The following is a 22,254-nucleotide window of genomic DNA, read 5'->3' on the forward strand; positions in this document are numbered from 1 at the left end:
AGTTGCAGCAGCGGCTTAAACCACCCTACTAGTACAACCAATACAACTGGCAAGCCACACAACACACATACTGCAAATAAGATCTAGGTTTGGGGGTTTTGCTGGGTTATTTTTAACCCAGATCACGACTCTGATCTGGTTCACTCCTCAGAACAGTAACAATGTAACAGAGGCAGCAGTATGATTTAGGAATGAGCAGCAGGAGATGAGGACAGTCAGATGAAGCGCACGCATCTGCTATAAAAACTGCTTGCCAAACCATGGACTAATACACTTTCTCACTTAACAAACCATCCCAATAGCTTCTCTGAAATTGCCTTAGATGGTGAACCAATGTCAAGCAGAAGAGCAAGTCACTGCAATATTTTGCTTCTAGTGTTACCAACTTACAGAGGACTATGGGAGATGAGCTGACCAGATTGTATAATGGCAAGATGTTTTGGGAAGAATTTCTTTTTATTATTTCAGGATAACTTTATATATATATAAATATATTTTTTCTTTGTAAATACAGGTACTGGGCTTCCAGTGTTGATTCCACCTTTTCTGCAAGCTCTCCTGACCCCTAATAAAGCTCAAATTCTCTCTTTATTACACCATTTTCTGTTTTGACTTGATTTTGCTTTCTGGCTGGTCCTCCACCTGATTGGTACTAAAAACCTCAGATGTTTCTCAAAATATGAATTTCTCACACTCCAGTAGATTTATGTTCTGCTGATTTTGCTATGTCTGGTGGATCATGATTACATCTACTCTAGCACAGTCTAGGAGACAACAGACACATTTCCTCCTGTGAGGACAATACAGTTCTCATCTGCACCACATAAGCAGCTGTTTACGTGCCAATAACAGCTTTAAGATCTACCTTTTCCTGTCAGCGAGGATCTCTGCCACAAGCTCAATGCCCTCTTTAGCAGTCCAGGGGCCACTAGACTGGAGATTCTACAAAGTCCCTGTAACTTTTAGCAGTGTCTCTCTTTCTCCAAACTCTCACAGCAATACTGGTCTCAAGAGATGGTAATTTGACTCTGAGTACCATAAGCAGCTCACCTATATTGCACTCATTGATAAGCTACAACATCAAGTGCGAGGAACAAGTCATCTAATCAAGGGTTAGGGTGGAGTTCTCCCAAATGGTTAGAAATATAGCTGCAAAGAGATTGCTCAGATGCAGTCACACTGCTCCTGCATCAGCTGTTTGCAAAATGATAGATTTATGATTGGTCTTGAGAGAGAGCAGAAAGAACAGAAACGTTTAGGACATAAACTTGCAAGGGAAAAGGAGTCTGAGAAACTGTTCCCTTCCCCATCATTCAAGGGATAGAGCTTTGTGTCCATTTTTGTGAGTAAGAAATGAACCCAGGAATTGTAACGATCTCCCAGAGAAAAGCCTGAAAGTCTCCCAAAACCGGCTAAGTGGTCAGGGTGGTGGTGATACAATGTTATGCTTTCCCACCAACTAAACCACATGATTACATCTACTCTAGCACAGTCTAGGAGACAACAGACACATTTCCACAATTTAGCATTTCAGTTTTGAGTCATGTTTGTTTTGCTGCTTTCAGAATGATGGTGGAAATGTCTTGACTGGTACAACTGCAGATTCACAGCTGCTGTTGATTGTTGTAATTCCTTTGATGTCAGTAGCTGGAAGGAAGATGAATAGCAGCTGATGAGCTGTTTAACTCCTTTACACGAAACAGTCACTGCCCCACATCAGTGTGATCCAGGGAAGCCCTCTGATGGTTCTAGAAATGAGGACTTAAAAAAAGGTATGCTGCTGACTGACAAACTGTCAGATCTTGCAATGTGCTGATTTCATTCCAGGAGCTACACATCTGCATGTGCTTAGGATGACAAGATGTATCAGTCCTGTCCTGTGTTGCCTCAGTGTCCCACTTTGGTAGTTGCTCAGCATTTTGCAGAAGTGTTAAACTTTCTGCATTTCCACCACCTGAACGGAAATGAAAGGGGGGTTTAATTCCAAGAAACTTAAAATGCCATGTTCTGAGTTTCCGTTGGGGGATGATGCTCTACCACCTCACAGTTATTTCTAATGTGTCCAACATTCAACAGCTGAAATGATACTTGATTTGTCTTCCAGATACGGCAAGTAATCTTTGTAACTACACTTTTCATTTTGAAGAAGTGCTTATGTTCTTGTTCCTCTGGCTCAAAATACTGTTATACATAGGTTATACATATACATGGACTACTATAGCAGCAAGGAAGCCCTGGTATTCATGGGACTTCAGCGAGGCAAGGTTTGTGGGTAGAAGTAACAGCCCTGACTTCAATATGCAGACAATTCAGTATGAGCTAAGTCAAGAGTCAGCGGTTGACTTCTGAGAACACACACAGCAAAGCTCGTCACTAAGATCAAGGGAACCTTTTCAAGGCCTGCTAGCTGCCAGATCTCTTGCATGATGCTCAGGTTTTTCTTTCTTTTCTCATGTTCCCATGCTGTCTGGATGAATGGCTGGTAACTTTGAGACAGGAATGTGAGAAAGTTACTCTAAAATGTAAAAAAAAAAAAAAGTGATGGGGAGTTGTTCTGATTTCATCCCATGCAGAAGGAAGAAGTCATGAGCAGTCTTGCTCAACATGGGTAGGCCTGGCTCAGGACTGTCCTCTGCTGCTAGGGCACTGGTTTCAGGACTCAAATACCCACCCCCACCCCCCCACACTATGGGGGACAAGGAAGACCCCCTCAGAGCAATGGCGGCTTGGCAAGGGTTACAGGACAGGAGTCCTGGATTTTTTTCTAAATCTAAAAGGAAAACGCAAGCCTTGCCACACAGTTTTGCTCCCAGAAGATGGGCCTGTGCTTCGCTGGAGCTTCCCGGCTGGTGCTTAGGGGCAACGGGCTCTGGGAGCAGGCACCTGAACTAACTGGGCGCTTCACAGGCAGCTGGGGTGGGAAAGTCGGCGGGGAGTTTTGAGGAAAAGCCTGTTGGCCCTTCCTTTCCCCTCTGCCACTAAAATGCCCGCCGGCCCAGCACGCAGGCAGCTCTCCCGCGCCGCCCTCTAGGCAGGTGTACCAGGGCTGAGGTGAGGGGGGCTGACCCCCTCGCTGCCTCTCCGGGGGTGAGGGTCGGGATGGCCGCGTCTCACAAGGCTATGCCCTGCCCGGGGTTACGGGGTCCCGCGGGCCGTGCCCCCTTCCGCAGCACCCCTGTGGGCGCGGACGGGGCGGGGAGAAACCCGACCCCCGGCGCCTGGGAAGGGAGAGGGGCCGCCACTGCGCGGGAGGAGGTTGTGCGGCCAAGGAACTCCCCCATCCGGAGGGGACAGGACACCCCCACCCCGGGCTGCGGGGAGGCCGCCCGGCCAGGCCCGGCCCGCGGGAGCAGAGGCAGCGCAGGGCGGGGGCGTGGCACTGCCCTCTCGCCGAGAGGGGGAGCGGAGCGAGGCGGGAAGCCGGCGCCGGGCGCCCGTCTGCCTCCGGCCGGCCGGAGCCATGCGGAGCTGCGGGAGGGCGAGGGGGGCTGCGGGCTGGGCCGCCCCGCTCCTCTTGCTGTGGCAGTGGCTGCCGATGGCGCGGCCCTACAACCTGGACACCCAGCACCCGCTGCTCTTCCAGGGTGGCAACGGGACCTTCTTCGGATACTCGGTTCTCCTGCACCGCCACGGCGAGGAGAGATGGTGAGTGCCCAGTCGGGCCACCCCCCCCGGGGGGCCGTTCCGCCCGTCGCGCCTTCTCCCGGCTCCGCCGGCCGCGGCCCCTCACGCTGCCGTCTCTGCCCCGCAGGCTCGTGGCCGGCGCCCCACGGGCCAGCTGGCCCACCAACAGCTCGGTGGCCAACCCCGGGGCCATTTTCCGGTGCCGGATCGGGAGGAACCCCCGCGGGCGGTGCGAGCAGCTCCAGCTGGGTGAGTCGGTGGCGGGGCTCGGGCGGGGAGACCCCGGCGCTGGGCCGCGGAGGGGCCGGGGTGGGTGGTGGCGGGGCTCGGGCGGCGCGGCGAGCGGCAGGCTGGCCCCGCGGGACGGGACGGTCTGTGCCCGCCCGCCCTGCGCGCACCGCGGCAGCTCTGCTGCTGCCTTCGAGGCAACGGGCTGCGGGCGGTTTCTCCCGGGTCCTCTCCAGACTAAACTGGCGTTTACTTCTCGCTAAAGGGCGAGATCAGCGCCGTTGCCGAAGAGCAGCAGCGGTGGCACCTTTTTTTTTTTTTTTTTTTTTTTTTCTGTGGACAGAAAGAAATGCGTTAAAACTTGATTCAGAGCGGTCGCATGTGACAGCTCCCGTTCCCACAGATTTCTTTCGCACCTTTCAGCACCCAGTTCAAAAGCCTCCGGAGAGTTTCGATCTGTCTGTCGTACTTCTCGGCAGAAAGCTAGTTTAGCTTTCAGAGCAGAGGGTAAATGTAATTAGCTCAGAGATAGGGGGGTGGAAGTTTGTGCCTAAATCTTCTTTTCTTCTGGAAAGTCTTCCCTTCTTAGCAGCCACCCTAAAGTAACTCTGAACTGCAGTCATCTTGCAGATGGGCTCTCCCTGCCTGCAGATTTGTTGAAAAATTGAGTTTCTGGGGAACAAAACTATTTTTGACTGAATCATTTTGTCCAGCTCCTGAATTTGGCCTAACTCCTCCCTACTGCCCCAGTCCCCATCCATGCTTGGGATATGTAACTGGATGCACTTAGCCAGCTTCCAAGTGTTTGATGCTTGTTTAAAAGGAGAACACTTTGCAATGGGTTACTGTGCATATGTGTGAATTGCTTTGGGCTTGTCCCCCTTGCATACAGTGCCGTTCATTCTATCCCTGTGCTATGTGTAGAAATCTTCCCGAACCTTCTGTCCTGCTGTGACCAAGACTTTCCGATACGTTAGAATTAAGAGTTTGGCGCCCAGTAAGGATAAGAAGCGCGGGAAAGGGTTTTCAAAATATTTGAAACCAATGAAAATGGTAGTGTGCTGTGAACTGATGGGCTTTCAGGGCTGAATGCAGCCTTCTGTGACAAAAACAATGAAACATTTATTTCTCTACGCATCTATGCATAACACTTAGAAACTGACAGGTACTATCTGTTTTTTTTCCCTTACAGATAGCAATAAGAGTAACTAAGCTGCAAAAACTTAAGATACTTCAGTGGTGTTTTACTTGTTAGCGACACAAGGAAAAGACAAACAGTTGCTTGTAGAAAGACTGCAATTAAATGTATTCTAGCCCAGATAGTTTGGTTTTTTTCTTTTTGATTGATTTCATTCCAATATTAGATCTAACTAACCAGTGAACTAAAGTGGTGAAATAGCATATGCTAAGAGGCAAGAAACACTTCCTCCTGTATCGGAGGTAAAAACAGTCCTTCACTGCGTGGGGGGAGGAAAGGAGAGGAAGGGTAGAAAGTTTCAGGTTCTTTGCAAACTACATACATCTGCAGTACTGCTTGACTTAACTCAGCCTGTGGAGAAACAAAAGCTCCCACGAAGTAACTTGATGGGCTTTTCCTCAGTAGCTTAGGGGATTCTAAACAAAATGTTGCAACAGGTGTATGAAAAGGTTTATGTGGTTACAAAGGCTTAATTTAACACAGCTTCTGTTCCTGGATTTAGAGGCCGCAGGTTGCACAATGTTGTTTACTGTCTTGTCCCGCACTTTTTAAAACAGCAATACCACAAGAGACTTTTGCAAATTTTTTGTTTCCCTTAGTGCTAGATGACATCTATACATCACTAAGGTATATCTACAGTATTTCTGAAGTTAGATACTGAGAAGTGGTCTATTGTAAAACAGGTCAGTGAGGTTGGTGAAGAAGTTAAAGGCAGCTGTGGTGCATGGTATGTAAATGAAGTAGGATAGTATCTGAGGTTTGTTAAGCCTCTGCCATCCTGCCGAGCGGTCACAGAAATACACAAGGGAACTTGCAATTGCAAAGCTGAGCTTAATTATCTCTTGTCTAACTCGTTCAGGCTGTCAGCAACTTCTGGACATAATGGTTTTATCATCACTGTGTCTTTCAGTCAGTGACCTCCTCCTTCTGCTTGGATTCTTGCCAGTGACAAGTTTGGGTTCTGATCTTGTAGAATAGGGTCATTTTCTTTGAAAAATGTGCAGGGATATATTACATTGCTGGGACAGGCAAACTGAGAGATAGCTATTTCTATCTTAAATACTTGAATTCACATTTCTTTCAGTAAAAGAATTTTTGAGGTAGTAAGTTTCTAATTATGAGTCATAGAAATGTAGAGGTGACAACAGGTGATAGAAGTGGGTTTTTTCCAAATGTTGGGCCTCTAATAAATGGCTGTGAATTACTTAGACACATTGCTATTTTTCACTAAAGTAGCCTTGAAATTGGCGTAACTAATTAATGAAGGATTTATGCACAATTAGGAAGCCTCTGATAACACAAAACTGCTGTTGTATTTTTTATGTCACACGTTCCTAGCTGCTTCCTCAGTAGAGGAAGAGTTGCTGGGAATAGTCCTGTGCTGCGGTAATACCGGCATCTGGAAATAACTCATCCAGGCATACTTTACAGAATGTAATGTTGTTCAAGGTGTTGCGGGGGCCTGGGGTGGTTTAAGAGCCAAGAGGAACCATGAGATACACTGCCATGAGGTGTAATAGAAAATCTTTGTCTTCTCAGCCCCTCACTGGCACTTTTAAGTTCCCTCTGGTTGCTGAATAGAGGAGTAGTGTTCTGAGAGTTTCTTTTCTAGTTCTAGTACTTCTGTCAATGGTGTCAAGTATTCTAGGCTGCTGATTTATTTGTATGTGGACTGGTTTTAAATTACGGCTTCTGTTAGATGCAGAGGCTTATAATCAAGCTCTAAGCACAAATAAAAAGTTCTGTGCTTCAGGCTGATTATTTGGAGCACTAATTGTCCGTCTTCTGCCCATCTTCTAGTCCTTTGAATTTCAAAACCTTGCCCACATCAGTTTGGGGTTAACTACAAATGTACACAGTAAATTCAGTGCATGTTGTTTAACGTAAGGCCAGAAAGCTCTGCGCGGTTTCAGCCTTCTACCCTTCCTTTAAGTCCCTGCTACAATTAACTTATGAACAAATTGCCCTCTAGCTCCCCCAGCTGAATCATTACAATGGAAAAGTGACCAGTTAATGGTTTTTCCTAAAAGGCTAACCTGTGTTTGTTCAACTTTGATTTCAGTACATTTTGCCTTTGGTAGTTTGGCTTCTTGATCTCACTTGGATTGCTCATACCCTGACAATGAGCTCCTTTGGAATAGTATGCTATTCCTGGGAAGACAGGACCTTCTAGAAACTAGGTCTGTTACGGGGTTACAGAAACAGTTGGCACTTAACTAAAATGTTTTGAGTAGAAATGGTTTGAGGGACGTAAGAGGGATAAGACCTATTACATCTGTGAAAAGAGAAAAGATTGCCCTGGGTGAATGAAAAAAAAGAATCTGATGAGGCTCTGACATCTAGAAGCAAGTTATCAGAAGGCTTGTCGTCTTTGTGTAGACTTCATGGTTTTAATCAATTAGCAACAGGACCAGAGGAGTTCTGGGGGGTTAAAAAGAATCATGGGAGGTTGTTGGACATGGAAAGCACTGGAGCAAGTTATATAAAAGTGGTTTCTCAGATGACATTGCAAACATCTGTATTAGAGTCCTTGAGGCCAAAGCTAGAAGTGGCTTTATAAGTTGTGACCTTATTTATATGCGATTGTGCTGTTTCTGTGGATGCGTGCAGCAGGGATTATAGCAGAAGTGTATCTTCCAGCTGTGTAATGTACACAGGCTGGGCAATTACTTATCTCTCGGTGACTTTATGACAGCGCGTGCTCCTTTTCCCTGAGGCAACCAAGCTGCCATGTACTCTTGAGCTTATGCAGCGCTGCTTTGTTACTTGTGCAGAATATATTGTTTTCTTTTCTCATTTGATAAAGCTTTTATAATGTTATACCCTGGCCAGGGGCTCATCATGGTGTCTGGGATGTCAAGCTCATGCTTTTCTTGCCCACAAAGGCTTATCATTTTCAAGGTGATTGAATACTTGCCAGTCAGAGAAAGAGTGGAGACAGAAGACAGCAGGTCAGCAGAGGGCCAAAGTGAACCTGAATCAAGAACGAATGCTGGAGCCAAGGAAAAGGGCAATACAATCCAACAAGCGTGAAGGAATGGTGGTGCTTTTTCTTATTACGGACCTCTGAAATAGGCACAGGAATGAAGTGCTGAGACAAGCGAAACTTCCTCTTATCTCTCACGTCATCGTTGTCTGGTCTTGTTTGACTTAGTGATAGAAAGTCTCAGAAAGCCTCTTGAGATCTAAATTTATGACACTAGTCTTCTCCATTTCTTCCATTTCCTGTAAATCCGCATACACTAAAAAGCAAGTCCTGGGTAAGTCATTGTTGTAAAAGGATGGAAAGCACTGCTAGAAGGGCGTTACCAGAAGCGCCTTTTGTGATTTAAAGGAGGATTAATTCTTACACGTGGGAATGTAATGGAATTTTGTTTTCTGAGGAGGTTACAATCAGATTAACATGCTCTATAATTCATGCAAACCATGGAAATGTGTCCCTTAGGAAGTGAGGAGTTCTGTGTGACATAACTCCAAAATTAAATTCCAAAACTAAATTCCAAACTATGTCTGAAACTGGTATATGTTCAGCACGTGAATGTTCATGTCACTGACGTTAGCCAAGTAGGAGAATTGGGAAGCTTATCACTGAAACCTCACTAACTGACAACCTGCAGAAAGATCAACTTCTTAGTAGATTTTTAAAGTAATGCATTTTACTTTGTGCTTGTCTTGAAGTAAGAGCCCATAGGTTTTTAGTTGCCATTCCTCATCTGACCTACAGGAATTATTAGATTACAGTAACATAAAATCTCTTAGCCCAAAGACAATTGAATGTGATGTTACTGAGACTGCTAAGGTCTGTTCCTGTTTAGTTGAATGTTGCATGCTATTTCCTTGATGTCTTAGGAAAGGCATATGGTGGAGGAAGTGATAAAGAAAAAATGAAGGAGGGTCGGATGTCTCTTGACCATGTGAAGGGTGGGTTGGTTTTCTTTGGAAAAAGGTGGAGTACAGTTGCTGTGCACAAGGATGTGTTGTCCTCTCTGCAGTATGGTGAGGGGTTCCAGACTGCCCTACTCTGGTCTCTCCATCAGAGCAGGGAGAAAGCGCGACATTTGGAAAGAGGCGAGGTAGTAAGGAAGTAGAAGAAATCAAGGCTCCAGCAGTTTCTTCGCACAGATGTCAATTGCTAGGCCTATCACAAAACAGTAGGGAACAAGCTCTGAAACAAGGATGGCTGCTGGGTTTTATTCCTACAAATGCTTTTCCTGGCATTTCCTTAACATGTGATAAAGAATTATCTTGATTCCATTAATCTGATATTTTCTCTCAAAGTCCATGACATCCTAGGTATCAAATCATTTAAGTCACTGTTGGGTATGTAGCAAAGCCCACAGTCATTCATCTTTCTCCTGGCTACTGTATAGACTAGGTGTATCCCTTTATTCTGTTTCCATACTTTATCAATATTGTGCAGTTGTATGTCCTGTAAAAGGAATTCAACAAGTTCACTAAATTAGAAGTGTATTTATTTAAACTCTCTAATGCGTTGGACAGTAATAAATTTCAGCGCTGGTGCGAGCACAGTTTTGGGTGGTTGATTTTCTTTTTTCTCCTGTCAAACGAGGCCCTGGTCAGCCCTGGTTGTCTGCCATCCCCGCTGGCGCCCTCTTCTGGGTGACTAAACCTCTTAAACCTCAACAGTTTTGGTTCACCAGTAACTGCATTGAATCTGGGAAAGCCTTAAAAATTCTGCAAAAGAGCTTGTTCAGATGGCATGATGTCTTTCCTTATAAAATAAGAAGTTTTTTCATAAACTGTGTCACGCTGATGCATGGAACATACTGGTTCAATAATTTGGTTAATGCTTATTCATATGAACATCTTACACATGAAAAGCTTGCTTCATAGAACTTAGAATACTTTTAAAATGTGTATCTTCTCCTTACCATGGGTACCGCTACTGCTTTCTAGAAGGAAGCTAATATTTGCTAACTTGACAATACTGTCGTCTTTTGGGGGAGTTAGAAGAAATTTTACTATGATCTCTGAGGTTTTAAAATTTAACTCTCCTTAAGAACAAAACCAAAGAGCTACTGCTAAATAATTACAGTAGTGCAAGGAGTTACAGAGGACATGCATACATAATAATCTGACATCCCCCGTAGAGACTTCAGTTATACAGCCTTTATTTGATAGATGTTTGCAGTAGAGATCATTGTAAGGTCTGCTACCAATAGATATGTAGTTGGAGAGATGCTTGCTTTAGGCTAGAGTTTAAGTAGCACTCATGGGTATTACTTGTGTTTCTTATGAACTTTTAGGCTGAACAACACTTGCAAAGCCAGCCCTTAATCAGATTGAGTGTAATGCCACTATCTTAATTTCAATAATGATGGAGAAGCCCAATCCTCACTGCCAACCTATCATGTTCAGAACCAGTATGCTCCCTTTGGCTACATGTAGTTGTACATTTGTTCAAGAAGAAAGTGAACAGTCTTCATGGCCTAAGTAAGACAGAGACAGAGCTCAGATGACCATACCTGAGTTACTGCAGTCTCCCTCTAGAGTTCTTAGGTGCTCCTCTTGCCCACCATGTGGCCCTTCAGCTTGTTCCCCTGTTCAGAGCATTGGTCTTTGTGTCCTAGGCAACCCCAACGGAGAGCGCTGTGGGAAGACTTGTTTGGAGGAGCGTGATAATCAGTGGCTGGGTGTTAGCTTATCGAGGCAGCCAAAAGAAAATGGATCTATCGTTGTACGTATTAACTGCTGGAGCTGTGTGTCTGTCTGTCAGAGTGCCCTCACCTTTCTTATGCTTCGGTGTCAAACATCATGTTTGTTTTTTATCTATAGGCTTGTGGACATAGATGGAAAAATATCTTTTACATAAAAAATGAACATAAACTCCCATATGGTATTTGTTTTGCCATCTCTTCCGATTTTCGAACTGAACTGAGCAGAAGAATATGCCCATGCTATATAGGTAAGCAGAATGCTTGGGTCCTTTGTAAGGAAGGGTAAGATGTATAATTGTGTGGTATGGAGTTTGTAAAGAGCCTGTGCTGCTCTGGGCAGGCTTTCTGCAGCCAAAGGTTTGAAGATTGAGTGCTTATGATACAAGCCCAAATTATGGTATCAATTTGTTAGCAAGATGTTTATCACTTCAAGGAAAAGCTACTTTTAACAGGCAAAAAAAAAAAAACAGTTTAAATAGGGCATCAGAATACTTGCTCCTTGGACTGGATCACTGAAGGATGTGTGCTTCTCAAAAACAGGCCTGTAGAGGACATCCTTCTTTCCTCTTACTCTGTCATTTGCTTGCTCTGTGCAGGAGAGTGCCTCACAGCAGAGCAGGAGTAATACCTGCAAGTGACTGTTGCTTCTGTGGTTCCTTGACACAGTGCGTGTCCCTGTTCCTTAGTTGCCTCCTGCCAAGGCTGCTGCTGTGGTATGAGACCTTCAGTGGTCCTTCATTAGAGTACTTCAGGAGTGGAATGAGAGTCAAGGCCTGAAGCTATCAAACGAGTCCATCACTGCCTTCCATTTCATACCTACCTCCTATCCAGGAGAACGATATCATGACCCTGCCCCTTGCCAGTGCAAGGAAGAGCTGACAATCTGGCCTTTCTGTGCAGACTGATAGAGTAATGCCATTGAACATCCTGCTGCTGGCTTTGGAGACTGTTACAAGCATTGGTGAAATCATGCTTTTACCCTCGGTGACTTCTGAAGTGAATAAATCTATGAATGAGATGAAGGGAACCCTGAGGTAGTTAGCAAAGAAAATCTGGAAAACAGAGCTGGGAAAGCTGTATATGAAGACAACTGCTAAGGATGATAGATGCCAATGTGTCTAAGGCAGCCATAGCACAAGCCCTTCAGGGCACTGGTTTAGCATCAGAGCAACTCCTATCAATATGCCTAAGCCTGTCAGTCAGTTTATGCCTGAATTATACAGAGTGGAAGAAAGGAGTTAAGCTTATCTAGCTGTGCTGCTCAAACTGTTTGTGCTATTTCATTCATGGAACAATTTAAAAAGAACAGTATAGCCTTTAAAGTCACAAGATTTCAAAGGCAGCTGTGATCCAATCCTATATTGAAGCTAAGAGCTATATAGTGGAAACCAGTGGGTTTAGTTTTATTGCAGAACTGAAAAACAATGTTGTTTTGGTGTGTTGGTTTGTTGGTTTTTGGGTTTTTTTTTTTTTAAACTTGTCTCAACTTTCCTTGAAGACCTGGTAAAAAATTCTGAAACTACATGCTTCTCATCCTTTTTTTGTATTTCTTGTCTGTTTCCAGATCATGTGCGAAAGTTTGGAGAAAACCATGGGTCTTGCCAGGCAGGAATGTCTAGTTTTTACATTGAGGTGTGTATTAAAGATACCAAACGTCTCTCTTTTTCTTTTTTCTTTCTCTCTCTCTCTCTCTTTTTCTTTTTTCTTTCTCTCTCTCTCTCTCTTTTTCTTTTTTCTTTCTCTCTCTCTCTCTCTCTCTTTTTCTTTTTTCTTTCTCTCTCTCTCTCTCTCTCTTTTTCTTTTTCTTTTTCTTTTTCTTTCTCTCTCTCTCTCTCTTTTTCTTTTTCTTTTTCTTTTTCTTTTTCTTTCTCTCTCTCTCTCTCTTTTTCTTTTTCTTTTTCTTTTTCTTTTTCTTTCTCTCTCTCTCTCTCTTTTTCTTTTTCTTTTTCTTTTTCTTTCTCTCTCTCTCTCTCTTTCTCTCGCTCGCTCTCTCTCTCATTACATATATACATACATAAAAGTGTATGTGTAAATGCAAACATTAACACTGTCTTTTCTTGTGGGAGGGAAAAATCAGACTTTTCTCATTTCTTAATTGAATCTTGATAAGACTTGCATGATAATTACGATCTGATACTTTTACTTTTTATTCCAAAGAATACATTTATACCTTATTAAATTCGAAGTTACTTTTCATCTGGAAAAAGAGCATGAATATAAGAGTGTGAAGTTTTATTATTCTCTTTAAAGTAATATGTTTGATGTAACATTAACACGAATAATGCTTATTTTCTTGCTTTACGGAGTAATATCCTGTATTATTTAGTCTTCATTTCACCCTAAGATTATGACTTCTACAAAACTCTTTTGAGAAGAAATTTTTTTGTGTGTGCGTGTTTATTGTGCTCTCAAGTTGTTCACAACTCAAAGCTTTTCATAACTGTATCTTTAGAAAGTCTGGAAAATGTTGTCTGTGATCTAGTGGTAACCCCCCAGTACTGAGCCAGATCCATCTCCATTAGCATTTCACTGAATTCACAGGAGATCTAAAAAAAAGCATTTGACTTACTTTCATGACTGTTTTGCTTGCTTTCATGAATATTTAAATATGAATAACATGGCTTTGTTTTATTTTTCTTTTAGGACTTAATTATATTGGGAGCCCCTGGATCATTTTATTGGACTGGTTCTGTGTTTGTCTACAATACAACTGCAAATACAATTCATGCTTATACAGATTCAAATAACCAAGTGAAATTTGGCAGTTATCTAGGTACTTACATTTTTGTAAAGTATCAAATATTTTTAAGCCAAAGAATTAGCTAAGTAGCTGACCTTGAAGTGAGTGCACATTGTTTATCAGCACTTTGTTTATTAATCCCAGAAGTGATGGTTCTAAAGATGTGATCTGATTTTGCTAAATATTAATTATAAGGCTTCCTCTCTGTTCTTTTTTATAAGGAAACTTCTCAAACATTGGATTTCTGTCTTTATCATCTGTCCACTGAGTTTCTGTCATTTCTTGATTTAGAAGGTAGAGATATGCTTGTGATTAGCAATGGTTTGCACTTTACTGTTAAGTCTGAAATGCTGCCAAGGGCTTCATAGCAAAAGACATAATGATTTCACATTAACAGTAATATGGAGTTTGTCACAGTGAACGCTGCAAGGAAACAAGTCTTAATTGCTTTGTCAATAAGGGGGAGTATGCTATGACCTTAAGAGACAGACTTACCTCCAATGATGACAGTTTTTTGTTTGGTTATTTTTTTTTTTTTAATTCCAACCATATTTTGGTCTGGATACATGGGAAGACAAACCTAAACTACAAATGTCTGCAAAGCAAGCCACGAAGCTTCTACTCATGGACCTATATCCAAGTAATTAGCTGAATTTAGTACTAGAATCTGTAGGGGGTTTATGCCAAGAACCATCAGCAGCTGCAGTTTTCTCACTACACACTAAGAGAAGCTCATCTGTCCTTCCTGAGCAAGAATACTTTTGCCTGTGACCACTGGTTTTCGCATTTTCCCATTCGTAGAGCCAGTTCACGTGGATAAACATTTCCTGTTCCTGATGTCACTCTTTTGACAATAGGAAGCAGGCATGCATTATGAAATAACCATTATGAAATACAAAGTGGCTAACATTTCAGAACTTAGTACTGAGCCTTGCAAAGGCTGCAGTTGAGCTCTGTGGGAAAGTCAAGCAAAAGGGATGGTAAAAGGTGATCAGATACCTAGATCACTATAGTTAACCAGTGACATTTCTAAACTTTCATAGGACAAATGAAAAACTTCAGAGCATGATTGTTCCAGCTTTCCAGTAACAATCAGGAGAAAAAAATATTGCACCTGTCTGACAAAAAAAAAGCTCATTCCAGATTTCTGCTCCCACAAGTATGAGTGAGAATTTCTGTCATAAATGAGGCAAATCATTGACAGCCAAAAGCCAGATGCAGGCAAATGGGTAAAAGCTTACATAAGGACTGTGCTGGGGAGAGTGCAGGGAAGACCTTCCCACACGTGTGTGGTCTCTCCTAGTTCCCTTGGGCATCCACAACCTGAGATCAGCTGGAGTTTTCTTTACAAATACTTCTTCAGTGACCTGGTGCAACTGTAACAGCCAGCACACTGGCTTGGCTGAGTCATGTGTCCTCTAAACTTGCCCTTTCTACAGGAAAGTGAAAGAAGGGACCGTTAGCTCATCTGGGTGTCTCAACAGTAGCAGCAGTAAGATAAACCTTAAATTTTGCATTGTTTCTTGCTACTTAAACCTCCACTTCATTCCTTTATGATAATACATAATGTGGTTGAAAGAATGTAAAGATACCTTCTGTCTTTGGTGTTGTTTAAGACTAAAATCTAATTAGGGTTAATTCTGTTACCAAAGAAATTTTTTTTTTTTGCAGTCTGAGTTTGTTTCTCCCTTACATAGTGAACAAAAATGTCCTTACTGAGTGGTGGAAGTATATTGTGACCAGAGTGTAATTTAAGCATATACTTATCTATTCACACTATCATCCTTCTGGCAGGGACTGAGAAGTTGGCTTCTTTATTTACATTTTTTGTTAAACTGTCAAAGAGTAGTAATTAACAAATTAGAGATAGCAGGAAGAGTGTGCAAAAGTATCATAACACTTTCTGCAAGTTGGAAGAAACAAAGCTGTTTAAGTACCAGGCAATTAAAAGAAAGAAGGAAGTTAGAAAGAGAAGCTGGTAATATATACTTTTGGTAGTAATTTCCTTGAGTACTTCAGAGTATCTTGGAGGTTACTTAATTGACTTCTTTGAAGGAATTAGATAAGTCAGTCTGTCTTTCAAATCAGCTGGGCCTTAGGCACTTAACAAACTGCCTTAAAGAAATCACAGAGTAATCATTTCTTTTAGGAGTCCGAGAATGGCAGACACTTCAGAGAACTGAAAAATACCAGTAGTGGTAAAGAGGACATAATTCTGTGGTTGAAAATAAAATTTCATGTGACTATGCCTTTAAATTTAAAAGGTCGATTATGTGGTATCTTCCTCCCAAAACGTTTTAATACCACAGTGAAAATGTGGACTATCTAATTACTGTACTTTTTTTGGTGTGTTTGGCTTTTTGTTTGGCATTATTTTGTTTGGTTTGGTTGTGTGGTTCTTTTTAAAAAAAAGTGTCATTAGAATTACCAATATTTACACTTCAGCAACACCAAAATAACTAGAAAATAAAGGTCAGAGGAGGTAAATTAAGGTTCATCCACTTAAGCTTAATTTTTTGTTGAATAAGTAAAAACTAGGTGTTGACCTTTAAATGATAAATTGCCTCATTCACCTCTTCCAGCTTAAAATATGAAAAGAAAAAGCTGGGTTAATGAGAACTTGAATTCTAGACAGTTGTCTTCACAGATGAAAGATTTTAGGCTCGTTCTTATCTGATCCAAGATGATTTTCCCATTTTCTCTGCATGCTGTGAAAGTCAACAGTGATGCAGTAAATGCAAGAATAGCAGAGTATGTTAACTGTCTTCCCTGTTTCAACTTAGCCATACTGTATTCTGGAAAGACCAACGATGGCTTGTGTAGCTACAGGTGAAGGCGTTAGCCTTCAGTTTGCAATTCTGTGGCTGGACATCTGCACCAAAATATGGTCCTGTTTGTTAAGAGCTGTCTCCCCATACAGCAATACTTTGTTACATAGATTAATTTACAAAAGCTGATGCAATGTTTTCTTATTACATAATGAAGCTTTTGTTCTAATTTGTTCCTGGCGTTTTCCTGTGTGTGTATATCCACAGTGCTATATGTGTGTGCATATGTGTATGTGCACATACATGTAAGTAGCACTACACTTATTTTTTCTGCAGTCCAGTTACAACAATAGTCAAGCAATTGAATCAAGTGTTTCCACCGTGCACTGTATGGATTTTTGATCATTTTTATTTGTATTACAGTATGGGCTCACTGAACAATTGCAAAATAGCACTAACAGAAGGTGTTTGCAATTTATTTTATTGGCTTTTAAAGTATGTCGGATAAATGAGAACCTGGGAAGAAAGGAGTGTTTCTGATGCTTGTTTCTGCTTCCTGGAACTTACTGTTTGTGCTGACCTCTTGCTTTTATTTAAAAACTTTCTTTTCTATTTTCATTGCTAACTTGCATGAGGTCTGAATGTCAGACTCGCAATAATTTGCAGTGTTGACAGCTTTTATACGTCATGCTTCCATTTTTTTTTTTTCTTCTTTATATAGCATTTCCAGTATTGAGTAGTGCATTTCTAATTTACAGGATATTCTGTTGGAGCTGGACATTTTCTGACATCAGCCAGTACAGAAGTAATTGGAGGGGCTCCCCAACAGGAGCAGACTGGTAAAGTAAGAGATTGTCTATGCTATTGGTTTTAAGAATATAACCCCCACATACCTACCTAAGATTTTGCAATTTAGATTAAGCTATTAAAGACAATGATCAGATAGATATGATTTCTCATGGGGAGAAAAGTCAAAGAAGGAAAGAGTGAGGATAGTCTAGATAACATTGCTGTGAACTGTGGTGTTAAAGAAAGGTACAGATAGGAAATAGTAAATAGCTGTACCTTGTGATACACTGTGTTGCTTTTCTGATTCTCTAGCATGTGCTGTAAAGAAAGCACAGGGAAGTGTTTGTTTCATATTGCTGGTTGCTGAACTCCACTTACATTTTCTTTTTGTTTTAGGCATACATTTTTAGCATTGAGAAGCAACTAAATATTCTATTTGAACTAAGGGGTAAAAAGGTAAATCTTTCATACTACTTTTCTATACCTTAGAACTTCTAGCACATCTTCATCAAAATTAAAAATTAAAATAATGTAATTTCTTGTTTTCACACAGCTTGGTTCTTACTTTGGAGCTGCAGTTTGTGCTGTGGACTTGAATTCAGATGGCCTCTCAGACTTGCTAGTTGGTGCTCCAATGCAGAGTACCATCAGAGAAGAAGGAAGAGTTTATGTATATATCAATTCAGGTTCTGTAAGTATTTTCTCTTAAAAACACAGTCTCTCTAGTAGAACAAGCTAAAAAGAAGAGATTTCCCCTCTCTTATCATACAATATTTCAGGATGTAGGAAGAACAACTCTGGAACTGCAGTGGCAGTCCCAGCAGGACTGTGTAGCACACCTGCAAAGGCTAGCTGTATGAACTGTAACACATTGTTACTTACGCTAGTGTTAGAACTGAGGACAGACTGGTTTTCTTTCATAGTAACTCCAGGTGGTGACAGCCTGCCACTGCAGCCTCTTTGCAAGCTCTCCTCCATTACCACGCTTACCACCAAACTGGTACATGAGGAGCAACTTATTTACCATTTCAGAAGCAAACAAGGAATGAAAAATTTGCATGAAGTTAGTGGTACCAGTCGGGAAAGAGACTGGTAGTCCTCAGTTTGGCAAATGAAGTAACCGGACAGATCATGTGTTAGAATTAGCTTCCATTTATTCTTCTTAAGGATCAGAAGTGAAAATATAATCACTGGGTTTTGGTACTTTTGAATTTGTCTGGCTTTGTAAATGTTATCTTTGTACCTTTATTTCCCTTCATTCCTTTCCACACTCATACATATTTATTCTCTTATGCTTGCAATTAACATTTTCTTGATATATTTTCCTCACAGAGAACTAAGTCACTCTAGGATACCTACAACTAAGGCACACACAATAGCTCTGAAGCAGCTACTGTTTACTACTACTTTAGCAAACACAGTTTTCTCAGAGCAGTAAGCCACTGTATTCTGATATAAGGTTGTTGCTTTTTACAGGTGTTTGCTATGGAAGCACATTGCTGTTCTCTTTCTTACAGAACACCTTTCTTTCTTATTCTTACACTAAATACTGTTAAATCTCTTTGATAATGCTTGTTTCTGCACCAGGGAGTTCAGCAGTTTTATATATTGGCACCCAAGGCAGTTTTACCATTTTGAGTAATATTCCAGGTCACTTGGAAAATGTTCTGTTCATATGCCATTGACTTTGTTTTCCTTCAGGAGGCAAAGATGGTAGAACTGAACATAGAGCTCAGCGGGAGTGACTCATATGCAGCCAGGTTTGGAGAGTCCATAGCCAATCTAGGAGACATAGATAATGATGGTTTTGAAGGTAAGTATATCAAGAAAACCCCTTGGGTTTCATTCTCTCTGAGCAGTGGACTGTCAGGATAAACAGGAGGATTATGAAAGTCTGAGAAGACTTTCAATTGGTGACTTGACCTTTCTTTTCTAGACCACTCATTTGAAATATAACTGTTTCACAGTCACTGATGTGTAATACTAAGAGATTAGGTTCTGTCGCTTTAAGGTGATAACATAGTCTGTAACTTTGGGTGCAGGATCTCAAGTGGAATCCCTAATCCTGTTTTAGGCGTCCAAGACAACGATTGGGGAACAACTTGGCGATTTTGTAACATCATGACTAAAAGTTACACATTGAGTCAAGATCTGCTTCTGTGTCACCAGTAGGAAGTACTAGACACACGGGGATATCAAAAACACCCTGCAAGCTGGGAGACTGTTGTGGGACTGCTTCCCAGTGAGGCCCTCAGGTGACTCAGGAATTGCCTAGAACAGGCTCCCAGTGGATGGAGAACACTGGGAAAGGCTTCAGTGGCCATGCCCCAATAGTGAATTCAAAATGTTAGTGGGGCTCTGACAGAGCTTTTTCTTCCTGCTGTCTATACAGGAGGATCTATTTCAGGTACATAAAGTTTGATGCCTAAACAGATGCTGAGAATATCCTCCCTTCCTTCGCCACCACCCAGGCTGAAACACCCTCTCTAAATATGATATGTGCTGAAATTCCATTGATGTTGTTCAGGTAGAACCTGCTCAGAAGGCAGAGACATTCAGTCTCCAGACTTGTGTCTTAACTTTTGTAGTATACATAAAAGTAACAGACATTGAAAAGAAAATGCCATGTGAAAGTTATAGATAAAAGGTCTTTTAGTTACAGAAGACAGCTGAAAGGATGTAAAATGTGTTATAACATCTAGAATAACTCGTGGCCTTCTACTTCCCTTATCCTTCCACTCAGGCTGCCTAAAATGTATTTGCTAGAGAAAGCCCCATGGTCTACTGCTCTCAGCTTCTTTCCTTCCAAGACCATTCACTAGCTGTGTAGGTAGTCTGCAAAAACATAGCTGACTGGGAGGCCTCCAGCTAGACTGAAGACAAGAAAAGGGAACCTGGCCCAGTGCCTTCCTATTTGAAACCTTGGCAAGATGAATGAATGGCCATTAATCTCGTCTGAAAAACTGGCATGTGGTCCCCTCCAGCAGAACAGCAGGCACAACAGGCCATGTAGGGACAGGATAAAAATACGACATTTTCTACTGTTCAAAAATTCATAAACAGTTTCAGTTTTTCAATCATCAAAACTTTGACTGTATGCAGGGAGTTAATATCCTTTGTGCAAAACCTGCCAGCTTTTTCTGAGCTGTATCTTTACCAAGTTCACAGCTTTTCCTCACGCTTCTGAATTACCCTTTTTATTTGCAGTTATGAGCCAGGGTTCTCCTTTCACTCTTCCCTTTGTCTTGTGTTCTTGGTCCTGTTCTGTAACCTGCAAAGCTTGGAAGGGTCATTCTCTTCTTATCTGGTCTCCTTTTCCTTAAAGTAATGCACTGTTTTTCCCCTGTCCTTTGGTACCTGTTTCTCAAACTCTTTAAATTTAATTTTTCTTGTTTTGCATTACCTTCACAATTTTATGCATAAGTTTCAGTTTATGCCCCAAAACATTTGCAAACTGCAAAGGAAAACCGCATCCAAATGTAGGGCTGGGGAACAGAGAAGTAAAATCAAATTAATAGCAGCATAGCACAGTAGGTGTATGACACAAAATGTAATGTAAAACAGGCATCCTAAAACTGCAGGGGGACGCAGAGCAAACAAGTGGATTAGCTTTTGAAGGGAGCAAAAATATTGAAAAGAAAAAAGTGGAGGGAATATTGAGAGTGGCAGTAGGAAAAGAAATTTTGTAAGAAAAACAGCTGGAAGCAAAATGGAAGGAGAAATCGGGTGTTCAAAACCATTTGTCATAGTAAGTAATAAAAAAAGCACAGCAGATCCAACTTCTTCAATGATCTGAACCACCAGTATCAGCCCTGTGAAGAAAATGGTGTAGAATCTGAGCTCCTCAAGGACATATGTGTAATTTTAATTAGCACAACTTGGCTGTCCTATTTTCATCCCGCCAGCAGAGAGACATAACATATTTTGTGTGTTTTAGTCACCAAAGTATGGATCCAGTTAATATGGATTCAATGAGAGAATTGTTCAGTAAAACCAAATTTTCAGAGCTTTGCTTTCTTGTGATTTTTGGATTGGTGCAGCATACAGTATTGCTGATTTGCAGATAGTTCAGTTTTGCTTATTTGTGAATGAATATTCACAATTATCAATTTATATTAGTGACTTTTATCCCCCCCCACACACACATTTTGGTTAACAACCTCTGGCTATTTGAACCATGGGCTTTTTGGTAAGGGCTGTTGAAGGTGGGTCGGTGGGTTGGTTGATTGATTTGTTCTGTGTTGCCACACCCCTCTGGGATTAAATCATCTAGGCATAAAACATATCCCTTTGTACAAACCAGCTAGCTTCATTTCCTTGTTAAATGCCTGTTCGAGGCTGTTATCAGCTGTTAAGGACAATTCATAGAAAAAGAAATGGTTCATTTCAGGCAGCATAAAAAGAGTACTCCTTGTATTTCAGTGATTTAATCCGTATGGGAATAGTGGAGTGCAGGAAAATCATCATAGTTCCATGAATGCAAGGCGCTCTCTTTTTTTTTTTTTTTTTTTTTTTTTTTTAAATGATAACTTTGTCTATTCTCCATGATAACCTCTTCTCTTAAGGGTCAAATTCAGTATTGGTAGGAACAGACTTTGTCTTGAACAAAATGGCTGTATTTGGCCCTTGTTTTCTAGAAACATAGTTCTTAAGGCAGAGTCAGGTTACTGAGCTGGTCTGTATGGTTTCTGTTTGTTTTGTATCTATCTTCAGCACTTTTGAATTCAGTCAAATAAATTTAGTCTGGCATTGCATGCGTCATGATTTGGATTTCTTTAATTCTTCCTTGTTCTTGTTTCCTAGTCAACTGATCATTGTTTTTCCACAGATGTTGCAATTGGGGCTCCACAAGAAGATAATTTAAAAGGGGTTATTTATATATACAATGGCAGGAAAGATGGAATAACGCCATCGTTTTCACAGGTACACTTTTTCAATGAAGAATAATTAATCTAGAAAAACCTTAAGTTTAAATTCAAGAGGGTTCTTCCTTCGTTTAACACTCAGACCATCAAAGGTACTTGGAAGGATTTCAGAATTTTTTTACACAGTCTGTGATTTGCAGTCATAATATAACTTGTAACAGGAAAATAAATTGCTTTGGAGGCCTCAGACAGGGTTTATGGGATACAACATTTGCAGTAATTGAGGAGTATTACTTTCAGAGGTGTGCTTTCACAGGTAAGCATGTAACTGCCTTCAAGCAGCAGGATGGTTGTGCTAACATTT

General features: G+C 41.5%; 1 protein-coding gene across 1 annotated transcript in view; it reads left to right on the forward strand.

Moving 5' to 3' along the window:
• Positions 1 to 3,460: 3,460 nt before the first annotated feature.
• ITGA4 (integrin subunit alpha 4) overlaps positions 3,461 to 22,254 on the forward strand; it is a 39,192-nt gene continuing 20,398 nt past the window's right edge. The window contains exons 1-11 of the mRNA XM_086466293.1: positions 3,461 to 3,645; positions 3,752 to 3,873; positions 10,642 to 10,748; positions 10,847 to 10,976; positions 12,293 to 12,360; positions 13,372 to 13,501; positions 16,995 to 17,080; positions 17,422 to 17,481; positions 17,579 to 17,716; positions 18,727 to 18,838; positions 21,854 to 21,948. Coding sequence (XP_086322419.1) covers positions 3,461 to 3,645; positions 3,752 to 3,873; positions 10,642 to 10,748; positions 10,847 to 10,976; positions 12,293 to 12,360; positions 13,372 to 13,501; positions 16,995 to 17,080; positions 17,422 to 17,481; positions 17,579 to 17,716; positions 18,727 to 18,838; positions 21,854 to 21,948 — 1,233 coding nt within the window. The remainder of the gene's footprint in view (positions 3,646 to 3,751; positions 3,874 to 10,641; positions 10,749 to 10,846; positions 10,977 to 12,292; positions 12,361 to 13,371; positions 13,502 to 16,994; positions 17,081 to 17,421; positions 17,482 to 17,578; positions 17,717 to 18,726; positions 18,839 to 21,853; positions 21,949 to 22,254) is intronic.

The sequence above is a fragment of the Leptosomus discolor genome, chromosome 5 (genome assembly GCF_034619465.1).
Source record: "Leptosomus discolor isolate bLepDis1 chromosome 5, bLepDis1.hap2, whole genome shotgun sequence".
Lineage (NCBI taxonomy): Eukaryota > Metazoa > Chordata > Aves > Leptosomiformes > Leptosomidae > Leptosomus > Leptosomus discolor.